Here is a 17567-nt window from a genome sequence, read left to right on the forward strand (position 1 = left end):
AAGGAGCTATTTGCCACACAGAGATATGCAACAAAACAGCCAGATCTTCTGATTTTTATTCCAAGAGAAGCTACAATTCCAGATATGTGTGTGTGTGTGTGTGTGTATGCATATGCATATGTTAAATCTGTCAATTCTGAAATCTTGGCTGAAAAAAAAAACATTTAACATTTATCAGTCATGTAAGACATGTCGATAAGCCATGTGAGACTGTGGGCAGCTATTTTCCACCTCATTCACTGAGGAACACCCCAGGCGGTTACTTCTTAGATGAGGAAACTAAGGCCTACAGTTAAATGTCTGTGCAAGATACACAGCTACTCAGATTCAGCGATGGATTATCCAGGTCTTCTGACTCTGGGCCCAGTCTGCCCCTATCTGAGGGGAGTAGAATATAGAGAGGATTACTAATATTTATTAAATGCCTACTCACATGGTAGGTTTTAACATCTATTTCATTTACTTTTACATAGCCCTTACAGGGCAGGAATTGATTCCCATTTCTCAAATGAGAAAACTGAGGCTCTAAAGCTGAACAACTTGCACAAGATAATACAGCAGTAAAGTATCAGAGCCAGGATTCAAAATTAAATGTAATGACCACAAAACCTGTATTTTTCCTATGCTGCCTCTTATTTGCTTACATTAACAGCCAAGGCTCCAGCTGGAGAGGAGATAGTGGATAAGGCCAAAAGGTGAAGGACTTTATTTTACAGGAAATGCAGACCTATGGATGGCTTTTGAGGAGAGGAATGACAGGACCAGAAGTATGATTCTGGAAGATAACCGGAGAGCAGTCTGAATGGAGAAGCAACTGAAATATAGAGTCTGAAGGCAAGAATAACAGCTCAAAATTATTGCTAAAATTCTGCTGCAAGATTTAAAAAGGAGGGAACTGAACTATTGCTATGGGAATGGGAAACAGCAGAGGCAAGAGAAATTGAGGAAGAAGAGTTGACAGATTATGAGCTCAAATAACAGGAAGACTATTAATGCCATTTATAGAGAAGCTCTTTAACCACTGAGGTGATGAGGTCAAAAAACAAAAACGAATGCAGACCCTAGCAGTTAAAAAGCCATGCAGGCAAGCAGGGTGTTTTTATAAACCAGGAGAAGAGTCTAAATCATGATAAGCCATAACGATAGGTTACCATAATTGCAAGCTTCCAGTGAAAGGGTAATGACAAAATTTAAATAAACAACAACACAAAATGAATATCTAAACACACAGAAGGCACTCAAATTTATTCTGACTGGCTAAAGATAAGCATAATTTAAGTAGAATGAGGGAAAAAAATGCTATAAATGAGAGGAATCTTCATGAACTTTGTTTTACTGAGCATCTTAATAATGGAAAGATGTAAGAGTGGGGAATCAAAACTTGGGGAGGATACACTGAAAACTAGAATATAAATTCAAGTTCTAAATGGTATCATCTAAAAGGAACAATCTGAAAGCACTTTCTATATATCAAATAAACAAAATATGATAACAAATTATTCTGGGTTCCCAGACTTGCTTCCTTTGTTACTCTCCCTTACTTACAATTACAGTAGCAACCCAGGAACAGAGCTGACACTTGCCACTATCTTATGGTGTCTTATCATTTCCACACTTGAAGTCTCCTAAAAAGATCCAGAAAAACTGAAAAAGGGAAAATAGAGTTCAGGAAAATACATTAGGAGAGTGAATGAATAAAGTTGAACACAACAGAGTAAAACAGATGACACTAATTATTTCTCTGTTGTTTTCATTTTATATTTCAAACACATTTTCTGGCTTCATGTGTTTTGAATTAAACGTTAGCACAATGTCAATACACCACAATCACCACCATCACCACCACCAACAAAAACTACTTAGGATGGCCAAGAAGCAATGTAGTCTATTAAGATGCAACAAAAATAATTTAAGAGAAAGCTCAACAAAATAATAACCTATCATAGGCATACACTTTCTGTGTTGTTCAATTAAAATGATAGTAAATTAGTTATATAGATGCTCACCAAAAGGAACCAATTCTAAACATTTACTCAGCATCCAATCCCGGTAAGGGTCATTTGAGTGACAATAATAAGAAACAGGAGAAGTAGCATATGGCCTCAAGAAGCTGGAAGAAGGGAGTCAAGAGAGGCCCTGGAGGCTCAGGCTGGGTCTTAGAGCAGCCCTGGGCTTTGGCAGTCACCAAGGATGGCTTGCAGGTATAGAAACTGGATTTCCTGAGAGCCGAAGAGTTTTCCACAACAGATTCTAAACAAAGTTACAAGAAATCGAAATACAAATTTATTAATATACACTGAGAAATATATTTATAATAATAACCCATATCATTCATTTGCTAGGACAGTCTCCTAATTTTAAAATTACAATTAGAATAAAGACAGATATTCTTAAAATTTTAATCAAGCTGGATAACTGGTTGTCTCTGTATTCTAGATCTATTTCTACTTCATAAAACATTTTGGCTACCCTAACTCAGACTATCATTTTTCTCTGTTTTTTAGAAGAATTTTCTAGACGTTATGAAAACCAATAAATTTCTGAAGACCAAGAGATGATTTGAGAATGTTACAGATTTATATACCTAGTTATTACTTCCTAAAGACACAGCCTTGTTCCCTTGAAGGGGGTATAACAAAATCTTACCTCTGAGATGAGATACAGGAAACCCCTTTGTCCTACCAGCAAAGCATTTAGAAGCCATCTCTGGTGGTTTTTTCCTGCAGATGGTTAATCTCACCTACTTATGTAATGACCTTCAGAAATTTTAACCTGGAATGATGCCTGTCTTGATTTTACCTTCAAATTCTCAGGGTATCTTGTTATAATTTGCAACGTGCTGAAAGAAGTATGACCTTTTCACACAGGGAAAAAAATAATTACTGATTTCTAACTCCTCAAATTAAAATACTTGGAACAAATCATATATAAACAACAATAATAAACATAGTATAAACAGAGATCACACCAGAAATAATAGCTGTCTAGTTCAGTATCACATTTCAAGGGATACCTTCAGTAACACTCATTATAGTTCTATGCTTCACTTCATTGTTTTTTCTTTGAACACTTTTTATTTAATTTTCAGTTAATTAACATATAATACATTACTGGTTTCAGAGGTACAGGCCTGTGATTCATCAGTCATTTAATACCCGGTACTCATTACAACACATGCCCTCCTTAATGTCCATCACCCAGTTACCCCATCCCCCACCTCCTCCCCTCCAGCAAACCTCAGTTTGTTTCCTATGATTAAGAGTCTCTCACGGTTTGTCTCCCTCTCTGGTTTCATCTTGTTTTATTTTTCCTCTCTTCCCCTATGATCCTGTTTTATTTCTTAAATTCCACATATCAGTGAGATCACTTCATTCATTCTTTAAGAATCATTTACTTTCCTCAGCTCTATGCCAGAATCTGTTCAAGGTGCTAAGAATAAAACAATGAAAAAAGCAAACACTGCACTTTGGTGTATATGGCTAATGATGTAGTTGTAACTACAGACAAGCCAGTGGACAATGACAACAGTGTGACATTTGTTAATATGGCAGAGAATAGAGGTTGTTACAGGGGGCATATACATTTCCAGAAGTTCCTGACAATTTATACGTCTTTCAAGGAAAGACACCATCACCACTATTAAGTATCATCATCATGACCATCATCATCATTTACAGCCACAATTTATTGTGCCCATGCTATATTCCCAGTTCTACATTGGGTGCGATAGTACATCATCTTTAATCTTGACTACAACTCTGCAAAACAGGTAAAATTTTACTTCTGAAAAAGCAAAAAAAAAATCAGCTGTGACAGACAGATGTCAGCTCATAATTGTCTTGGCACTGACATACAGGTCACAGTCTTCCCTACTGAATACAAAAAAATGTCACAGTACACCAACCAATATCAGACAAGGTCTGTGACCATGACTACTCCATTATCATGTCTGAGCATAGACAAAACAAGCCAAGATGTTGGCTGGGCTGCTGCAGTTGCTGAAGGCTTGATTGAGGCTGGTGGGTTTGCCTCCATGATATCTCACATTGGTGGCTAGTTGGTGCTGGTGTTAATGAGCTCCTATTAACTCATTTTTTTCCCCCTGGGTCACATTATTCTTTAATTCTGTGAACAAAGCTACTTAAATCCAACATCAGGGCTCACTTGGAATCAGTTTCCTAAATATGAATCACACTGTTTCTTTGCACATCTAGTAGTTTTGGGTTAAAAAGCAGAATTGCAGATAATTTGTTGTAGTGAATCCATTTTGTTTTCTAAGGGTTTTGTTGTAGTTGAAATTAATCCGTCTGGACTCAAACTGTGAAATCTATCTCCCATCAGTGTGAAGCGCTGATGTCTCTGCTCAATTACCAATTTACTAGCCTGCCCCCAGAGGGGATCCCTGAACCTGTGCAGTTCAGCAGCAGACAAGGATTTGGGTAGATTTTATAGTCAGATTGCAGGGCTCACCCTCTCTGTGGTTACCTTTGTTTCCAGGATTCCCCAGCCCAAATTTCCACTTGCTCTACAAGCCTTGAATTCTTTCCTCAAATACATGAATTCAATCAGGCTCCTAATTTTTGCCACCAATGCTGTGTACACTCTGGGAAATATGCTCTGTCAAAGGTGCAGTAAAATTGCAAATCTTGCCAGAAACTCTCTCTCAAAGGTTCACTATCCCCCTAGTTTTGCCAGCAATAATGCTGGACTCTGCATGTGACCATGCATGTGACCTCTAAACTTAGAAGTCATCCAGGGCAGAGCTTACATTTTAGATCTCAGCCCTTTCTGTAGCTGTCCTGCTTCCAGAATATACCCCTTAAATTTCCATCTGCTCTATCTCTGAACTTTGTTATTACTACCATGATCTGGTAAGGATGCAGCTTTCCACTGCCAGATCTAGCCGGGCTCGGAGCACAAAATAAAGCAAGAAAGCCATTAATCCCCAGTTCTTACCCAATTAGTAGAAACCTTCTATGGTAAATTCTTATCACCTACCTTTGGTCATCTTCCAGAACCTTCCAGTAGTTGTTTTCTTTTTTAATAATCTGGCCACTGTTTATCATTATTATCTGCTAGAGAAACTATTTGACTTCTTCAAGTTGCCAATACGTGAAGTTGTGTTATTAGCCTCATATCCTGTCTTCCTGCTTCCACCCTCCCCTTCTGAAAGCCTCTTCTCCACACAGAAGCCAGAATCATACCTTTAAAACATAAATCACGTATCACACCCCCCACAAAATCCTTGAAGAGCATTACAGTTTGCTCAGAGTAAAGGTCAAGCCCTCATATGGCCTGCAAAGTTCTATATAAAGTTGCCCCCCTCCCCTTGGGGCGCCTGGGTGGCTCAGTCATTAAGCGGCTGCCTTCAGCTCAGGTCATGATCCCAGGGTCCTGGGATTGAGCCCATCATTGGGCTCCCTGCTCAGTGGGGAGCCTGCTTCTCCCTCTCCCACTCCCCCTGCTTGTGTTCCCTCTCTCGCTGTGTCTCTCTCTGTCAAATAAATAAATAAAATCTTTAAAAAAAATAAACAAAATAAAGTTGCCCCAGACCACCTCTCAAACTTTATCTCTTAGCAGACTCCCCTGGACCATTCTCCTGTGCTTCCAACACATCCAGCACACTCCAGCTTGCCCTTCACTTGGCCTAAAACACCTCCCTCACTTAGTTGCATGACTGGCTCCCCTCACTTTCTCCAAGTTTCTGTTCAAATTTTGTCTTGCTAGAGAAGACTTCCCTGATCACCCAATCTAAAATACCATCTCTACGATATACCCATCATCTTCACTTCCCCTTCCCTGCTTTGCTCTTCCTCATTGTATTTACTGCCACTTGATCTCATTTATTTATATTTATATATACATATACCATATATAAATACGGTTTACTATGTATCTATTCTCACTTAAACATACGCTCTATGTGGCAGGAATTCTGTTGCATCCAGGATCATAATTGTAAGGGCCTAGAACAGAGCCTTGTAGGTATAAAGTACTCAATAAACAGGAGTCAAATAAATGAATGGGTTAAGTGCTGTTATCTGTTAGGCATTATTGTATTAACTAATGTTACTTTCACAGTACCCCATCAATGGGCACTATAATTATCCCTATTACAGATAAGGAATTGAAGCACAAAGAGTTGAAGTCCAAGTTAACAAAACTAACGAGAAGTGGAGCCAGGATTTGAGCCCTGGCAGTCTTGTCTGCAAAGCCCATTGCATTAGTCTGCTCTGGCTGTCATAACAAAATATCAGACTGGGTGGCTTGAACAACTGAAATTTATTTTCTTACAGTTCTGGAGGATAGAGGTGATGGCAGAGATAGTTCCTGGTGAAACTTCTATCCTTGGCTTGCAGATGGCTGCCTTCTCACTGTGTCCTCATACAGTTTTTTTCTGTGTGTGCCCTCCTGATGTCTCTTCCTCTTCCTGTTGGATTAGGGCTCCACCCTTACTGACCTCATTTAATCCTAATTGTCTCCTTAAAGGCCCTATCTCCAAATATAGTCACAATGGGGGGGTTAGGATTCTAACACATGAATTTTGGGAGGGCCCAATTCAATCCATAACACTTGTAATTTATACCCATAAAATACAGTTATTTTCAACATTTTTCCTTTTTATTTTAGAGAATTAAGGTTTTTTCTCTAGTTCTTTTTAGACAGACACTGAAGAAACTTTCAGGATGCTGACTAGGCCATAACATCACCTGGCAAGTGAAATCTACTAACATAGCTACACCGAGGATCTTCAGAAACAACTTGGTCTCATAAAACACCATATGATTGGGCCAAACTGCCAGTGTACTTTCACACACCATGCACTAACTCAGTGCAGCTCTGGGAATTATGTTTATTTGTAACTCCTCATACAGAACCAGCAGAAAACCGTACTTCTGGTGAGTCCCTGATGGAAATCCATTCGTCTCCTTGGTCCTCCTTAAACACACCATGCATGCTCCCATCTCAGGGCCTTTGCACTTCCTTTCTCTCGGTAACACTTCCCCTCCAGATAGCTTCATGACTCATTTTTCTCCTTATCTAGGTTTCTTTTCTAGTTATCTACATGAATTCTTGCTGGAACAACCTATTTAAAATTGCAAGCATACTTTCTTCCTGCACTTCCCCTATCTATTCTTCCCTCTCTACTTGATTTTTCTCTGTGGCATTATTAAAAAAAAAAAAAAAAAAAAGCCTTCTCCCTCTAGAATGCAAGCAAGATGAAGGTAGGCGTTGTTGTTTGTTTTATTTGCTGCTATTTCCCTAGCTCCTAGTAAAGTGCTCCTAGCACACAGGAGACACTTAGTGAATGAATGAACAAACTTCCCCAAGGTGATAGAGCTAGTAAGTGGTAGAACTGGAATTTGAACCACATCTGAACAAAAGCCTAAAAATTTAACTACTAAATTATACTGTACATAGCAACCATGTGATGTAAGCTTTAATAAGATACAAATATAGTCAAAGAGCAAAAACTGCTCTTCTCTGACACAAACAGACCTCATATAGTGATAGAGAAACTTAGTGTGAATAAAAATTAGTATTCCTTACAAGCTATAAAATTCATTCTTTTTAATACTACAGGCAGCTGACCATTTGTACAATTGAATATTTTGTATAAAAGTTTGCAAGGTCAGAAACTTTTCAAAAATAAACAATGTAGTCTAGTTTCCATTGTTGGATAAATAAAAAATTGGTTGTAAGGTTTTCCCAAAAGATGGTAATATTCTATTCCTAGCCCAAGATAATGAATAAGTAGTATAATTCATTCATTCGCCAAATATTATTAACCATTTAACCGAGCATTGTACTAGGGATACAGCAGTGAACAAAACAATTCTTACATTTTTAAAGGGGAAACAATAAAAACAAAACAAAAAATAAGGAATGTATTCATGTCATAAAAACGTTGGTTTTGTAATAAATGGCCTTTGTAATTTACTCCTAAATAATTCAGAGTAAACTTTTATCACCGTGGTGAAAACCTCAGATGACCCAGGCTGGAATCTCCATTGCTGTGACCCTGGCAAACTGTAAACTTCAAGTTGCAATTCCACAAATAGTGGAAAACAGAACCCGTCTTGAAAGCCTGATATATGTAAAAATGTTAAATGTTGAAAAAGAAAATACGCAAGAAAATATTTAGCACACTGCAGGGTAAATAATATCAAATAATATTATTATTACTAGGATATATAAACAATTTAATTCTTCCATTGTGTGAAAACCCATATGAAAGTCTTGGGCTTCATATTTAACTGTAGTTTCCTTTCTTTTTTGGGAAGCTACCACGAGTCATTCATTCATTCATTCATTCAACAAATGTACACTGAGCCAGGTGTTTCATTAGGTGCTAGAAATACATCAGTTTACAGGACAGACACAGTCTCCAAATTGCCATGTTATCATAAGTACTGGGTATTATGAGAGCAAACTGATGTCTAACTTTTCAACAAGAAACAGTAACTTTAAAGAAACCAGTATTTACCAAGTCCTGTTACAGAAGGCCACTCTAGTGGTACTTTGCATTTTGGAGAACGCTCAGTGAATAAAGTTCACTACCAAGGGCAAGGCTGGGAATGCCTAGAAGCAAAGTAGGAGCCATATGGAGTCCTCTCATCATTCTACTTCTAAAATGGACTCACCTTAGCAGGATCTAAGTTTCTCGAGGGCAAGAAACCACAGAGCCTACAAAAATTCATGGCACAGAGCAGATACTTTATAACAGTTTCACGTGAACTAGTACATATTCCAATTCTTCACTACTACCATCCTAATCCCTGATACAATCATCTCTTGTACTACTGAAAAACCTTCTAACCGGCCTCAGTTGCTGCTCCATTAGTCTGTTCTTCAAATAACCAAATTAACTATTAAAATTATTTTTTCAAACGTAAGTGAAATTAAGTCCTTCCAAATGTTTCCCATCACACTGATCACACCTGCCATTTCCCAGTGCCTGGCTCTAGTCAGTCATACCTTCCTCCTAAACCTCAACCAGCCCCGCTCTTCCGTGCCTCTGCGGTTCCCAGAACCTGAATTCCTTTCCTGTGGCTCACGGCAGGCTAGCGCCTTCTCAGGCTTCTGCCCACCTAAATTAAAGCAGCCTCCTCACACAATCGCTATCACGTTGAACTGTTTTTATTTTTTCTTGGCCATTATCAATATTTGAAATTATTTTGGTGTGTTTTATTAAGTGTTGATTTATCTTCCGCCTTGTTCTGCTTGTTTTGCTTGTTTCCCTCCAGTCAAGAAATGTCCAATTACTCAAACGCCCCTGCGCGATTTCCTGTTCTCTTTAAAATTGGGAAATACCCAGGGACCCAAGGACAGAGAATCCGGAAGAAAGTCCCGGGCCCACCCCGCCAAGAACCTGACTCCACTTCCGCGGCCCCCAAGCCAGCCTCTGCCCGCCATGCAGCACACCTGTTTCCGCTCTTCTTAACGCTAGGGAGACGCTTTGCTAGACTGGACGGTCTTTCCACTCCCTGCCCGCCCCGCCCACCTGCCATTTACCTGATTGCCTCTCAGCTTCCACCAGGAGGCGCGCCTCCGAGGGCCGGGCCTCCGCCTCTGCCACTGCCTTCCTCAGTACCCTCAGCACGGTCTCCGGGGGCAAGTCGACCAGTTCCGCCCACACGGACTCCGTGTAGAAGTCCACCGTATGTGCATTGGAAATGGACAGGGCTTTCCTCAGGAACTGCAGCAGCTCCTGCAACGTGGCACGCAACGTGAACAGGTCCTGGGTCACTGGGAGCGGGAAAGAAGCCGCCATGACGCTCACCCTCCCGGGCTGTAGGTGGCGCAAACGTAGCCGCAAGGCGAGGGCTCGGTCGCAAGTAACAGACCGGATGAATAGAACTCCGATCTGGACTCTAGTTGGGTGATTGATTGTTTTTGTCTCATGACGTATTTTAACAGCGTCCGTTGCGTTTTTCTGGCGAGTTGGTTGGTGTGCCATGGCGCCGGTAAGGCGGGTAGCGGAGTGGTCGGCAGGGAATTTTGAGACGCGTAGCCAAGGAGTTTCTTTGGTCGGATTCAAGAATAAGAACGTGAAGCAGAGGACTTGGCGATTTAATCATCCGCAGGCCTTCGCGGGGAGCGTTCGCGAGGGTATGTAAGAGGACAGCCTGTTACAAATCTTAAGGCCTGCGAAATCGGAGGATACGCTACCCGCCGGAGCAGGGAAGAAGGATTTAGGAACCAGACCCGGCCCCCCTTGGGGCAGAGAAAGCCATTCTTAAACCCGCTGAAGTCGTGGGGCTCCCAGAACTGTGAATGGGAAGATGAGTCAGTGTTGCTAACAGTAATTCTTTAAGTGTCTCCCCCGACTTAACCCCATTCTTAATCAGAATTGTTTTTTTCTGCAGTTTTCCGATGAAACCGTAGAGCATCTATGGGTCCAAAGCTTTCCAGCCTTTTCTTACCGATCTTCCTTTGCTTCGCTTTAGTTTGTGTTTTTATTTGTCTTGCTGTGAGCAAGTTTCCTCAAATTCCATTTGGAATATTTAAGTCTTAAATAAGTTCAACTTTCTCATAACTGCTAGTTGTACAGAAAATCATACACCATCTCTCGTAGGAATTAGTTTAGTCGTAGAGTGTTTCTCTACGGTAAAATATTTGATGTGAGGGTTTTTTTTTAAGTATTGAAGACCTAGATTAATCGTTTTAGATGTATTAAAGAATTTGTTTTGATTCTGGGTACAAAATCAAATTGGAGTTGTGTAACTATAGTCATTTTCTCTTCGTTGGGATTATCACTGAGCGTGCATGACTGATTTTAGCCAGGTCTTTTTGCAAAGGACCAACATACTATTCATTCCATTCCCTTAAACTTGTTTTCTTGAAATGACATTTAAAGCAAATTAGTGTAATTCTAGCTTGTGAATGTGATGATGTAAAAAGTTTTCCATTTTAAATTAACAGGTACATTTTTCATGCAATTTATTTTCTGAGAAAGTAATTTATGACATATTGTTCAATAGGACAAGGCTTTGCATTCCGAAGAAAACTGAAGATTCAGCAAAATTACAAGAAATTGCTGTGGAAGGAAAAGAAGGCTCAAACCTCACAGGAATCCCAATTCATAGATCGATACCCTGAGCATCTGAAACATCTTTATTTAGCTGAAGAGAAAAGACTCAGGAAGCAACTTAGAAAAGTTGAACAGCCTTTGTCAGAAGAACAAGCTGATCAACCTTTGCCAAAGGAACAGTGTGACATCGACCAAGCTTTGTCAGGAGAACATTGTAGTTTTGAGCAGCCTCAGTCATCAGAACAATGTAGCATAAGAATAAAGTATGTATTATCTTCCTTTCAAATCCTTTATTTTAAAAAAATTTTTTAAGATTTTACTTATTTTAGAGAGTGAGAGCGAAATGGGGGAGGGGCAGAGGGAGAGAGAATCTCAGGCCGACTCCCCGCTGAGTGCAGAGCCCAACATGGGGCTCGGTCTCAAGACCATGAGATCATGCATGGCCTGAGTTGAAATCAAGAGTCAGATGCTTAACTGACTGAACCACCCAGGCACCCCTCAAATCCTTTGTTGTAGATATAAGTAGTGTTTTATGAAAGAGATTATAGGACAGCTTATGGAATTCGAATTTTTTTTATTTAAAGCATTATAGAAATCACAGTGGATTATGTGAAAATATTTTCAGGGACGCTCTCTTTTAGCTTAAATGACTGCGTGAGGCTAGTTTAGGTTAATGGAAGAAGTAATGAAATTGGAATGAAAAGATCTGGATTTTGGATTTCAGCCTCTTGAGTATATTTAATTTTTTTGGACCATGGTTAACTCCTGTTATTAACATGTGTTTAGAAAAAAAACTAACTTTTGAGAGGTATTATAGTGTAGTGGTTCATATCAGACTGGAGCTGGACACATTGGTGCCTGGTGTCTTCTTCTCTCCTTTGAAATGGAAACAATAATAAGTATGTAATTCAGAGCTGCCATGTTGTACAGTTCTAGAATGGATTATTCACGTAGACCCCATGGTATCTCTGACCCATCTTATGATGTTGGGAAGTGAGTTCATTTATATAAGGTACTTAAAAAGGCAAATGGCACATAGGAAGTGCTTCAGGAATGTTAACTGCTGCTGTTAATACTATTCTGGATTTTTTTTTCCAGAGGACATAGACTTGGTCACAATTAAAAAACAAATGGCACAACTATATAACACTTCGGTTTTATAAGAGCTAACTTACAAAACTTTCTCTACACATATCTCAAGTTAAAAAACTGTTGAAACCTAAACCAGCAGAAAATCCAGTTGTTACTTGGGACTGTAACTTTTTAGTTCACTAAAATACTGTACTTTAAAGTTGTTAACTAGTTGTCGTAAACGTAACAGGAAATAAGACCTAGGAAAAAGTGTAATGGAGATAGAGACAGAGACATTAGAAATTCAATTTTTTTAGTAGGCTTGTGCATCATATTATTTAATAATGGATGTAAAGCTCTGGCAAATATAGAAATGTAGATTTCAGTCATTCCTGGTAATAATTGAGGTGAAGAGGGTTAAACCATGAAACATGATATGAGAGTAACAATCATATTCTTAAAGATTACTTATTTTGAGGTCAAAGCAGGAAAAAGTTATTGAAAAAGTTAAATAGAACTGTCATAATTGGAGAAAGGGGAATACAGAGACAGTGAAGTCAGCCGAAGAAAGTTGTGCAAAATAGGGATTGGTCATCTATCAAATACTGTAGAGTCCAAGAAAAACAGGACTAAGACCACGTCTTTGGATTTATGGTCTAGGTAATCATTGGTGATTTGGGGGAGATTTTAATAGATAACCCTTACTAAGATTTTGACCTTGCGTCCATGTGGCATCTAAAGCCATGGTCTCGGATATGATCATGGCTTGTCTAAAGAATGGAGACCAAGAAGAGAAACACTTGGGGAAAAGCCTGGAGCAAGGAAGAAAAAAATGATCAGGAGAGAAGAATGTTACTAGAACTAAGGGAGTGAAATTTTCAAAAGTAGTGAATGGTCAGTTAAATGAGACTGAATAGTGCCCATTGACTCAACCTTTATATTTGGTGAGAAGGTCACCACTGTCTTGGCATGGACTGTTTCATTGGAGAGAGCAAACACCAGATTGCAAAGAGTTAAGGAGTGAATATGAAGGGGAAAAAAAGGAGTGAATATGAAGTGACTATTGTAGTCTATTTACTCTTCTTTCTAGGTACTTAACTATGAAAGAACAAAGAAAAGACTGACAATACATAGAGTCTGGTGATGAGTAATTTATGCATTTGTTAAGCAGCTGCTGAAACCTGTTTTATTGTGGTTATGAGTTGGTGTAGTGAAAATTTGGGAGACTGGGAGAAAGAAGATTAATTACTTAATTAGATAGCTTGAGGAAATGGATGGAATCTGCGCCTAAGTGTCTGGGGACACCGAGAAGTACTTCCAAGATAGAATAGTTATAAATGGGGACTACCTTCAAGGTGTGGTCATTCATGACTGAGTAGATGAATTAAGAGACGATCAAAGCACTTTGGGATTAAAGTTCATGTCATCCATAACTTCTATCATCCTTCAATTTAATGCCTTTTTCAGTCATTTCTGCCATTGTGTTAGTTTCCTGTTTGTTAACGTTTAGGATCTTTCAAAGCTTTCTGTATTGTCCCTGGTTGAAATATTTCTCCAAGAGTCTCCATTTACCACTTTTTAATTATGTCTTGAAAGCTGTAACTCTAGCATGTTATTTGGATATTTTACTAATAAGGGTTTGTTCTCTTTCTGCCAGCCTCTCTTCCCTGCTCTATTAATTTGCATCAGTGAGATTTTACTGTGCAAGTACTATATTTTACATAATTGAGTCATAATTTTGGTTTTGTCACTTTTAATCCTTTGACTTACATCTCTTTATCTTAAAAAGCTCCATTACTATTTCAAAGAAAAATAAAAAGAAAACATCAAATCAAAAAGCAAAGGAAGAATATGAACAAGTACAGGCTGAGCGTGCTGCTAAGAAACAAGTAAGATCTTTTAAAATACTTAGATATTTTAAAAAATGTGTTCTAAAAAAAAATAAAAATGTATTCTAAATGTAGATACATGTAAAGCTGTGTTTCTTAGTATGTGCATGTAGTATGTTCTCTGTAAATATTTGCTGAATAAATGAGTAGTTTGAGCAGAACTGTAGAATTTCAACAAATTCCTTGATCGTTTATATTATCTTTGAGAAGAGATACTAGTTGGTCAAGAATAGGATTTAAAAAAAAAAAAAGAATAGGATTTTAAAGTCACTGCTCATAGGTTATGAGCATGTGAGACAACATTTTTCAAGGGTATGGTCCGAGAAGTTGCACTTTTAACAAGTGCCTCAAGAAATTCTTAGTGTAATAAAATTTGAGACCTACTGATGTAAGTAAAGTATAGATGATTATCATCATATTACATTGAAGTAAGTAAAAATCAGAGGCATTAGAATAAAATCCTTCTTTTCTCTAAAGAGTTGATCTTGCCTATTAAGCTGCCTAGATTAACTTAGCAAAAAATTACCACTTTTTATTCAGAAACCCAAAATTAAGTCTTTTTCAAATGAGTACAATAAAATTATCCACAGCTTCAACAAAATTCTGTTTACTCTGTGGTTTTTATTTTTTGTATTGAAGGTATATTAATCTGTCACTTTAAAGAGGATAGCACATCAATCAAAACCTACTTTAAAGATGGCACTGACATTATTTTATGTCTTAGCTTTAAGAATTTGTATAAGGAATCTGGAAGTTTAACATCTAAAATTCTCATGATTCTTAAACTGGTAGACAAGGGTGAAGCAGAAACATTTCTCTATGTAAGTAATGGACATTTGTTTCATAGCTTGTTACATTATACTCTTTTCTGACCAACCATCTGATATCTGCCACCTTTGTAAATAGTATACCAGATAAGGTAAGGACCGTTATACTATAAAACATTTAGTATCCTTTTAAATTTTTCTTTATAAATACTAGGGCTTTGTAGTCATGAAAATTGACAGTTTCTTAGAATTTACAGATATCGAATGTCAGTATAAAAGCTAATACCCAATCCACGAGAAATCAAAGAAGGACCCATAATAGATGGTAAGACTGTAATTTTTTTTTTTTTTTTTACTTTGCTTAGAGGAACTCCATAGAGGTAAATTAGACTGTATATGCCTAAATTCACAAATAAGTTCCAGATCTTTTGTGCTTACTAAAATATATCAAGTACTATGCCATAGGAGATCATAAGTTTGAGTGCTAATCAGACTTTGAATTCACAAGATCTAGATGTGAGACTTGGCTCTACTGGGTATTTGGGATTTGAGGCAGATCACTTTCATTATCACTGAGAATCAGCTCCTCATCTGTAAGATGAAGATAATAGCCTAGCATGATAGTTTTACAAGAATGGAATATGCTCTGATGGGAAAGCACTTTGATAATTATGTTACCATGCAAATACAAACTGTCATTTGGGGGCTGTATATGTTACCAGGGAAATTGCAAAACTGTACATATTGCATTATTTAAGAACTTTCGTTTAACTTTTATATTTAATTTAGTAAAATGTTCTGCATTTCAAATAGTGCTTTTCCGGTTTACATATAAATTTGAATTATTTTTCTTATGCTCAAATGAATTTGAGTCTTTATCTTAGCAAATCAAATGAGCATGATAAGTCTTAATCAAAATCATAATGCCTAGCAGTGTTTTGCCTAGTGTATAGTCAGTAAATGTTTCCTGAATTAAATCTGTCCGATGGCAAATTAAAAAGAATACCAGATATTCTGAAAGTGAAGATTTTTGTATTATATAGAATAGGTAATCTCTAGTCTCTTCTAACTCTAGCAGATCTAATTAAATGATGAAATCTTACATAAATATGCCTTCTTTCCTCTGTGCTCTCATTTTAGTTGTATCCAAAGAATTAAAAATTTGTAATAATTTTACATTATTCTGTATTGTAGCATGCATTACAGTGTAAAGGCAAAGAGGGTACACTACTTTGGTGACAGATATCCCCTCCCATTTTGCAAAATATAAGACAAGCCTAAAGCATTTCCATGGTGATAGCTATTTCAACACAATTACTGAAATATGTCTGTTGTTTGTTACTAATGGAATGTATATATGTTAATAATTTTAGGAATTTGAGAAGAGAAAACAAAAGAGAGAAGAAGCTCAAAGACTCTATAAAAAGAAGAAAATGGAAGCATTCAAAATATTGAGCAAAAAGACTAAAAAGGGCCAACCAAACTTGAATTTACAAATGGAGTATCTTCTTAAAAAAATACAAGAAAAAAATTAAATCAGACATCTTCTTAATTAAGGATTAAAATATCTGCCCTCTACTGAGTTCTTTTGTATATGTACTGTACCTCCTAACAATTAACTAAATTTGTTAACATAAAAGAGATTACAAAGCTGTACTAAGTATAAAATGTCCAAATATTTTTATTCTTGTGAAAGAAAATTATCTGTGTATGCTCTCCATAATATGATTTGTTTCTTATTTATTTGCCTTTCAAGGAAGGTGGCCCAAAGAACTGAAAGAACTTTTTCTATTTGAACATGTTTAGGCGTGTAATATTTTTGTACCATGTGAAATTCAGATGAAATAAAATGTTTTGAAAATAACGGAGCACAGCTTTCAATGAATCATTTCAATGAAATGTTTACATTTAGTAATCAGCTGTTACGGTTTTAAATTCAGAAACCTGAGAGCAGGCTACGTGGGTGCTGAAGCTACCTTCTACCCCCACCAAATTACCACATGGTCTTTGTAAAGTAGAGTTTGGTGTAAGAATTCCATCTGGTATTTACAAACATTCTCCTAAGTGGAAACACAAAGCTTGTTGGTGTCAAATCTTGAATGATGTTGGAAACTGAGCAGTGTCACAGCAAGAATTAAGGTTTTCAGATTCTGTGGGACCCTATTATGGAAGAATGTTGTCACCGAACATTAGCAGTGTTGTCTCCCTTGGTACCTTTGTGAGCTGAGCGGAAAGACAGGGATACTGCTTCTCCTGCCTCCTTGCAATCACTACGAAATGAGAAGGGCTTGCTTATCATTAGAAACAAAAGGACCGTATGAAAATATTTGTAAAACATTGTGTAATAAAGTTTTATAAATGGTAGCAGATGCAGCCTGCTATTCCATTAAGGTTTTAGGGAGCCTTGGCACACTACTGATCACTTTGCATTTAAAAGTGCAATAGGAGATGCTGAGGAAACAACTTGCTGAAGAGGAATTCTTTGTTAGGTAGAAAAGCATAGCTTAGGAATTTGCAATGCATTATATTACCTTTAAAAGGAGCCAACTCTAAAAGCCAAATGTGGCTACATCAGTAATGAGAATACATTGTGAAACAGTAAAACTTTTCAATTAATTGCTGTATAGCATGTGTTTTACTTCTAGACACTTTTATCAGGATAAGACAAGGGAGTCACTATCAGGATAGGATGGGACAAGGGAAGAGAGATCTAGTCCTTTTGAGAGATGAGTAAAAATTAGTTGAGTTCATTTTAAAAATGTTGAGCAGCTGCTGTATGTGCAAGGTCCATGTTAAGGAATTAGA

General features: G+C 37.6%; 2 protein-coding genes across 7 annotated transcripts in view; one reads left to right on the plus strand and one right to left on the minus strand.

The window, feature by feature from the left end:
- Nucleotides 1–9996, minus strand: part of METTL25 (methyltransferase like 25) — a 132800-nt gene extending 122804 nt beyond the window's left edge. For all 6 annotated transcript variants that reach the window (XR_003519734.2, XR_003519731.2, XR_003519733.2 and 3 more), the window contains exon 1: nucleotides 9517–9996. Coding sequence is in view for 1 of the 6 variants with exons in the window: in XM_027592476.2 (XP_027448277.1) it covers nucleotides 9517–9961 (445 nt within the window). In the remaining 5 variants the exon portion in view is untranslated. The remainder of the gene's footprint in view (nucleotides 1–9516) is intronic.
- On the plus strand, nucleotides 9937–16630 carry CCDC59 (coiled-coil domain containing 59). The gene is made up of 4 exons (XM_027592478.2): nucleotides 9937–10113; nucleotides 10986–11298; nucleotides 13896–13995; nucleotides 16136–16630. The coding sequence occupies exons 1-4, from the start codon at nucleotides 9960–9962 to the stop codon at nucleotides 16295–16297; spliced, it is 729 nt and encodes a 242-aa protein (XP_027448279.2). The 5' UTR covers nucleotides 9937–9959; the 3' UTR covers nucleotides 16298–16630.
- Nucleotides 16631–17567: the final 937 nt, after the last annotated feature.

Source organism: Zalophus californianus, chromosome 9 (assembly GCF_009762305.2).
Source record: "Zalophus californianus isolate mZalCal1 chromosome 9, mZalCal1.pri.v2, whole genome shotgun sequence".
NCBI classification, from domain to species: Eukaryota; Metazoa; Chordata; class Mammalia; order Carnivora; family Otariidae; genus Zalophus; species Zalophus californianus.

Coding starts and splice junctions, on each gene's coding strand:
- CCDC59 (XM_027592478.2), top strand. CDS start 9,960: ATGGCGCCGGTAAGGCGGGTAGCGGAGTGGTCGGCAGGGAATTTTGAG. Junction 11,299..13,895: donor CAATGTAGCATAAGAATAAA/GTATGTATTATC, acceptor TATCTTAAAAAG/CTCCATTACTATTTCAAAGA. Junction 13,996..16,135: donor AGCGTGCTGCTAAGAAACAA/GTAAGATCTTTT, acceptor TAATAATTTTAG/GAATTTGAGAAGAGAAAACA.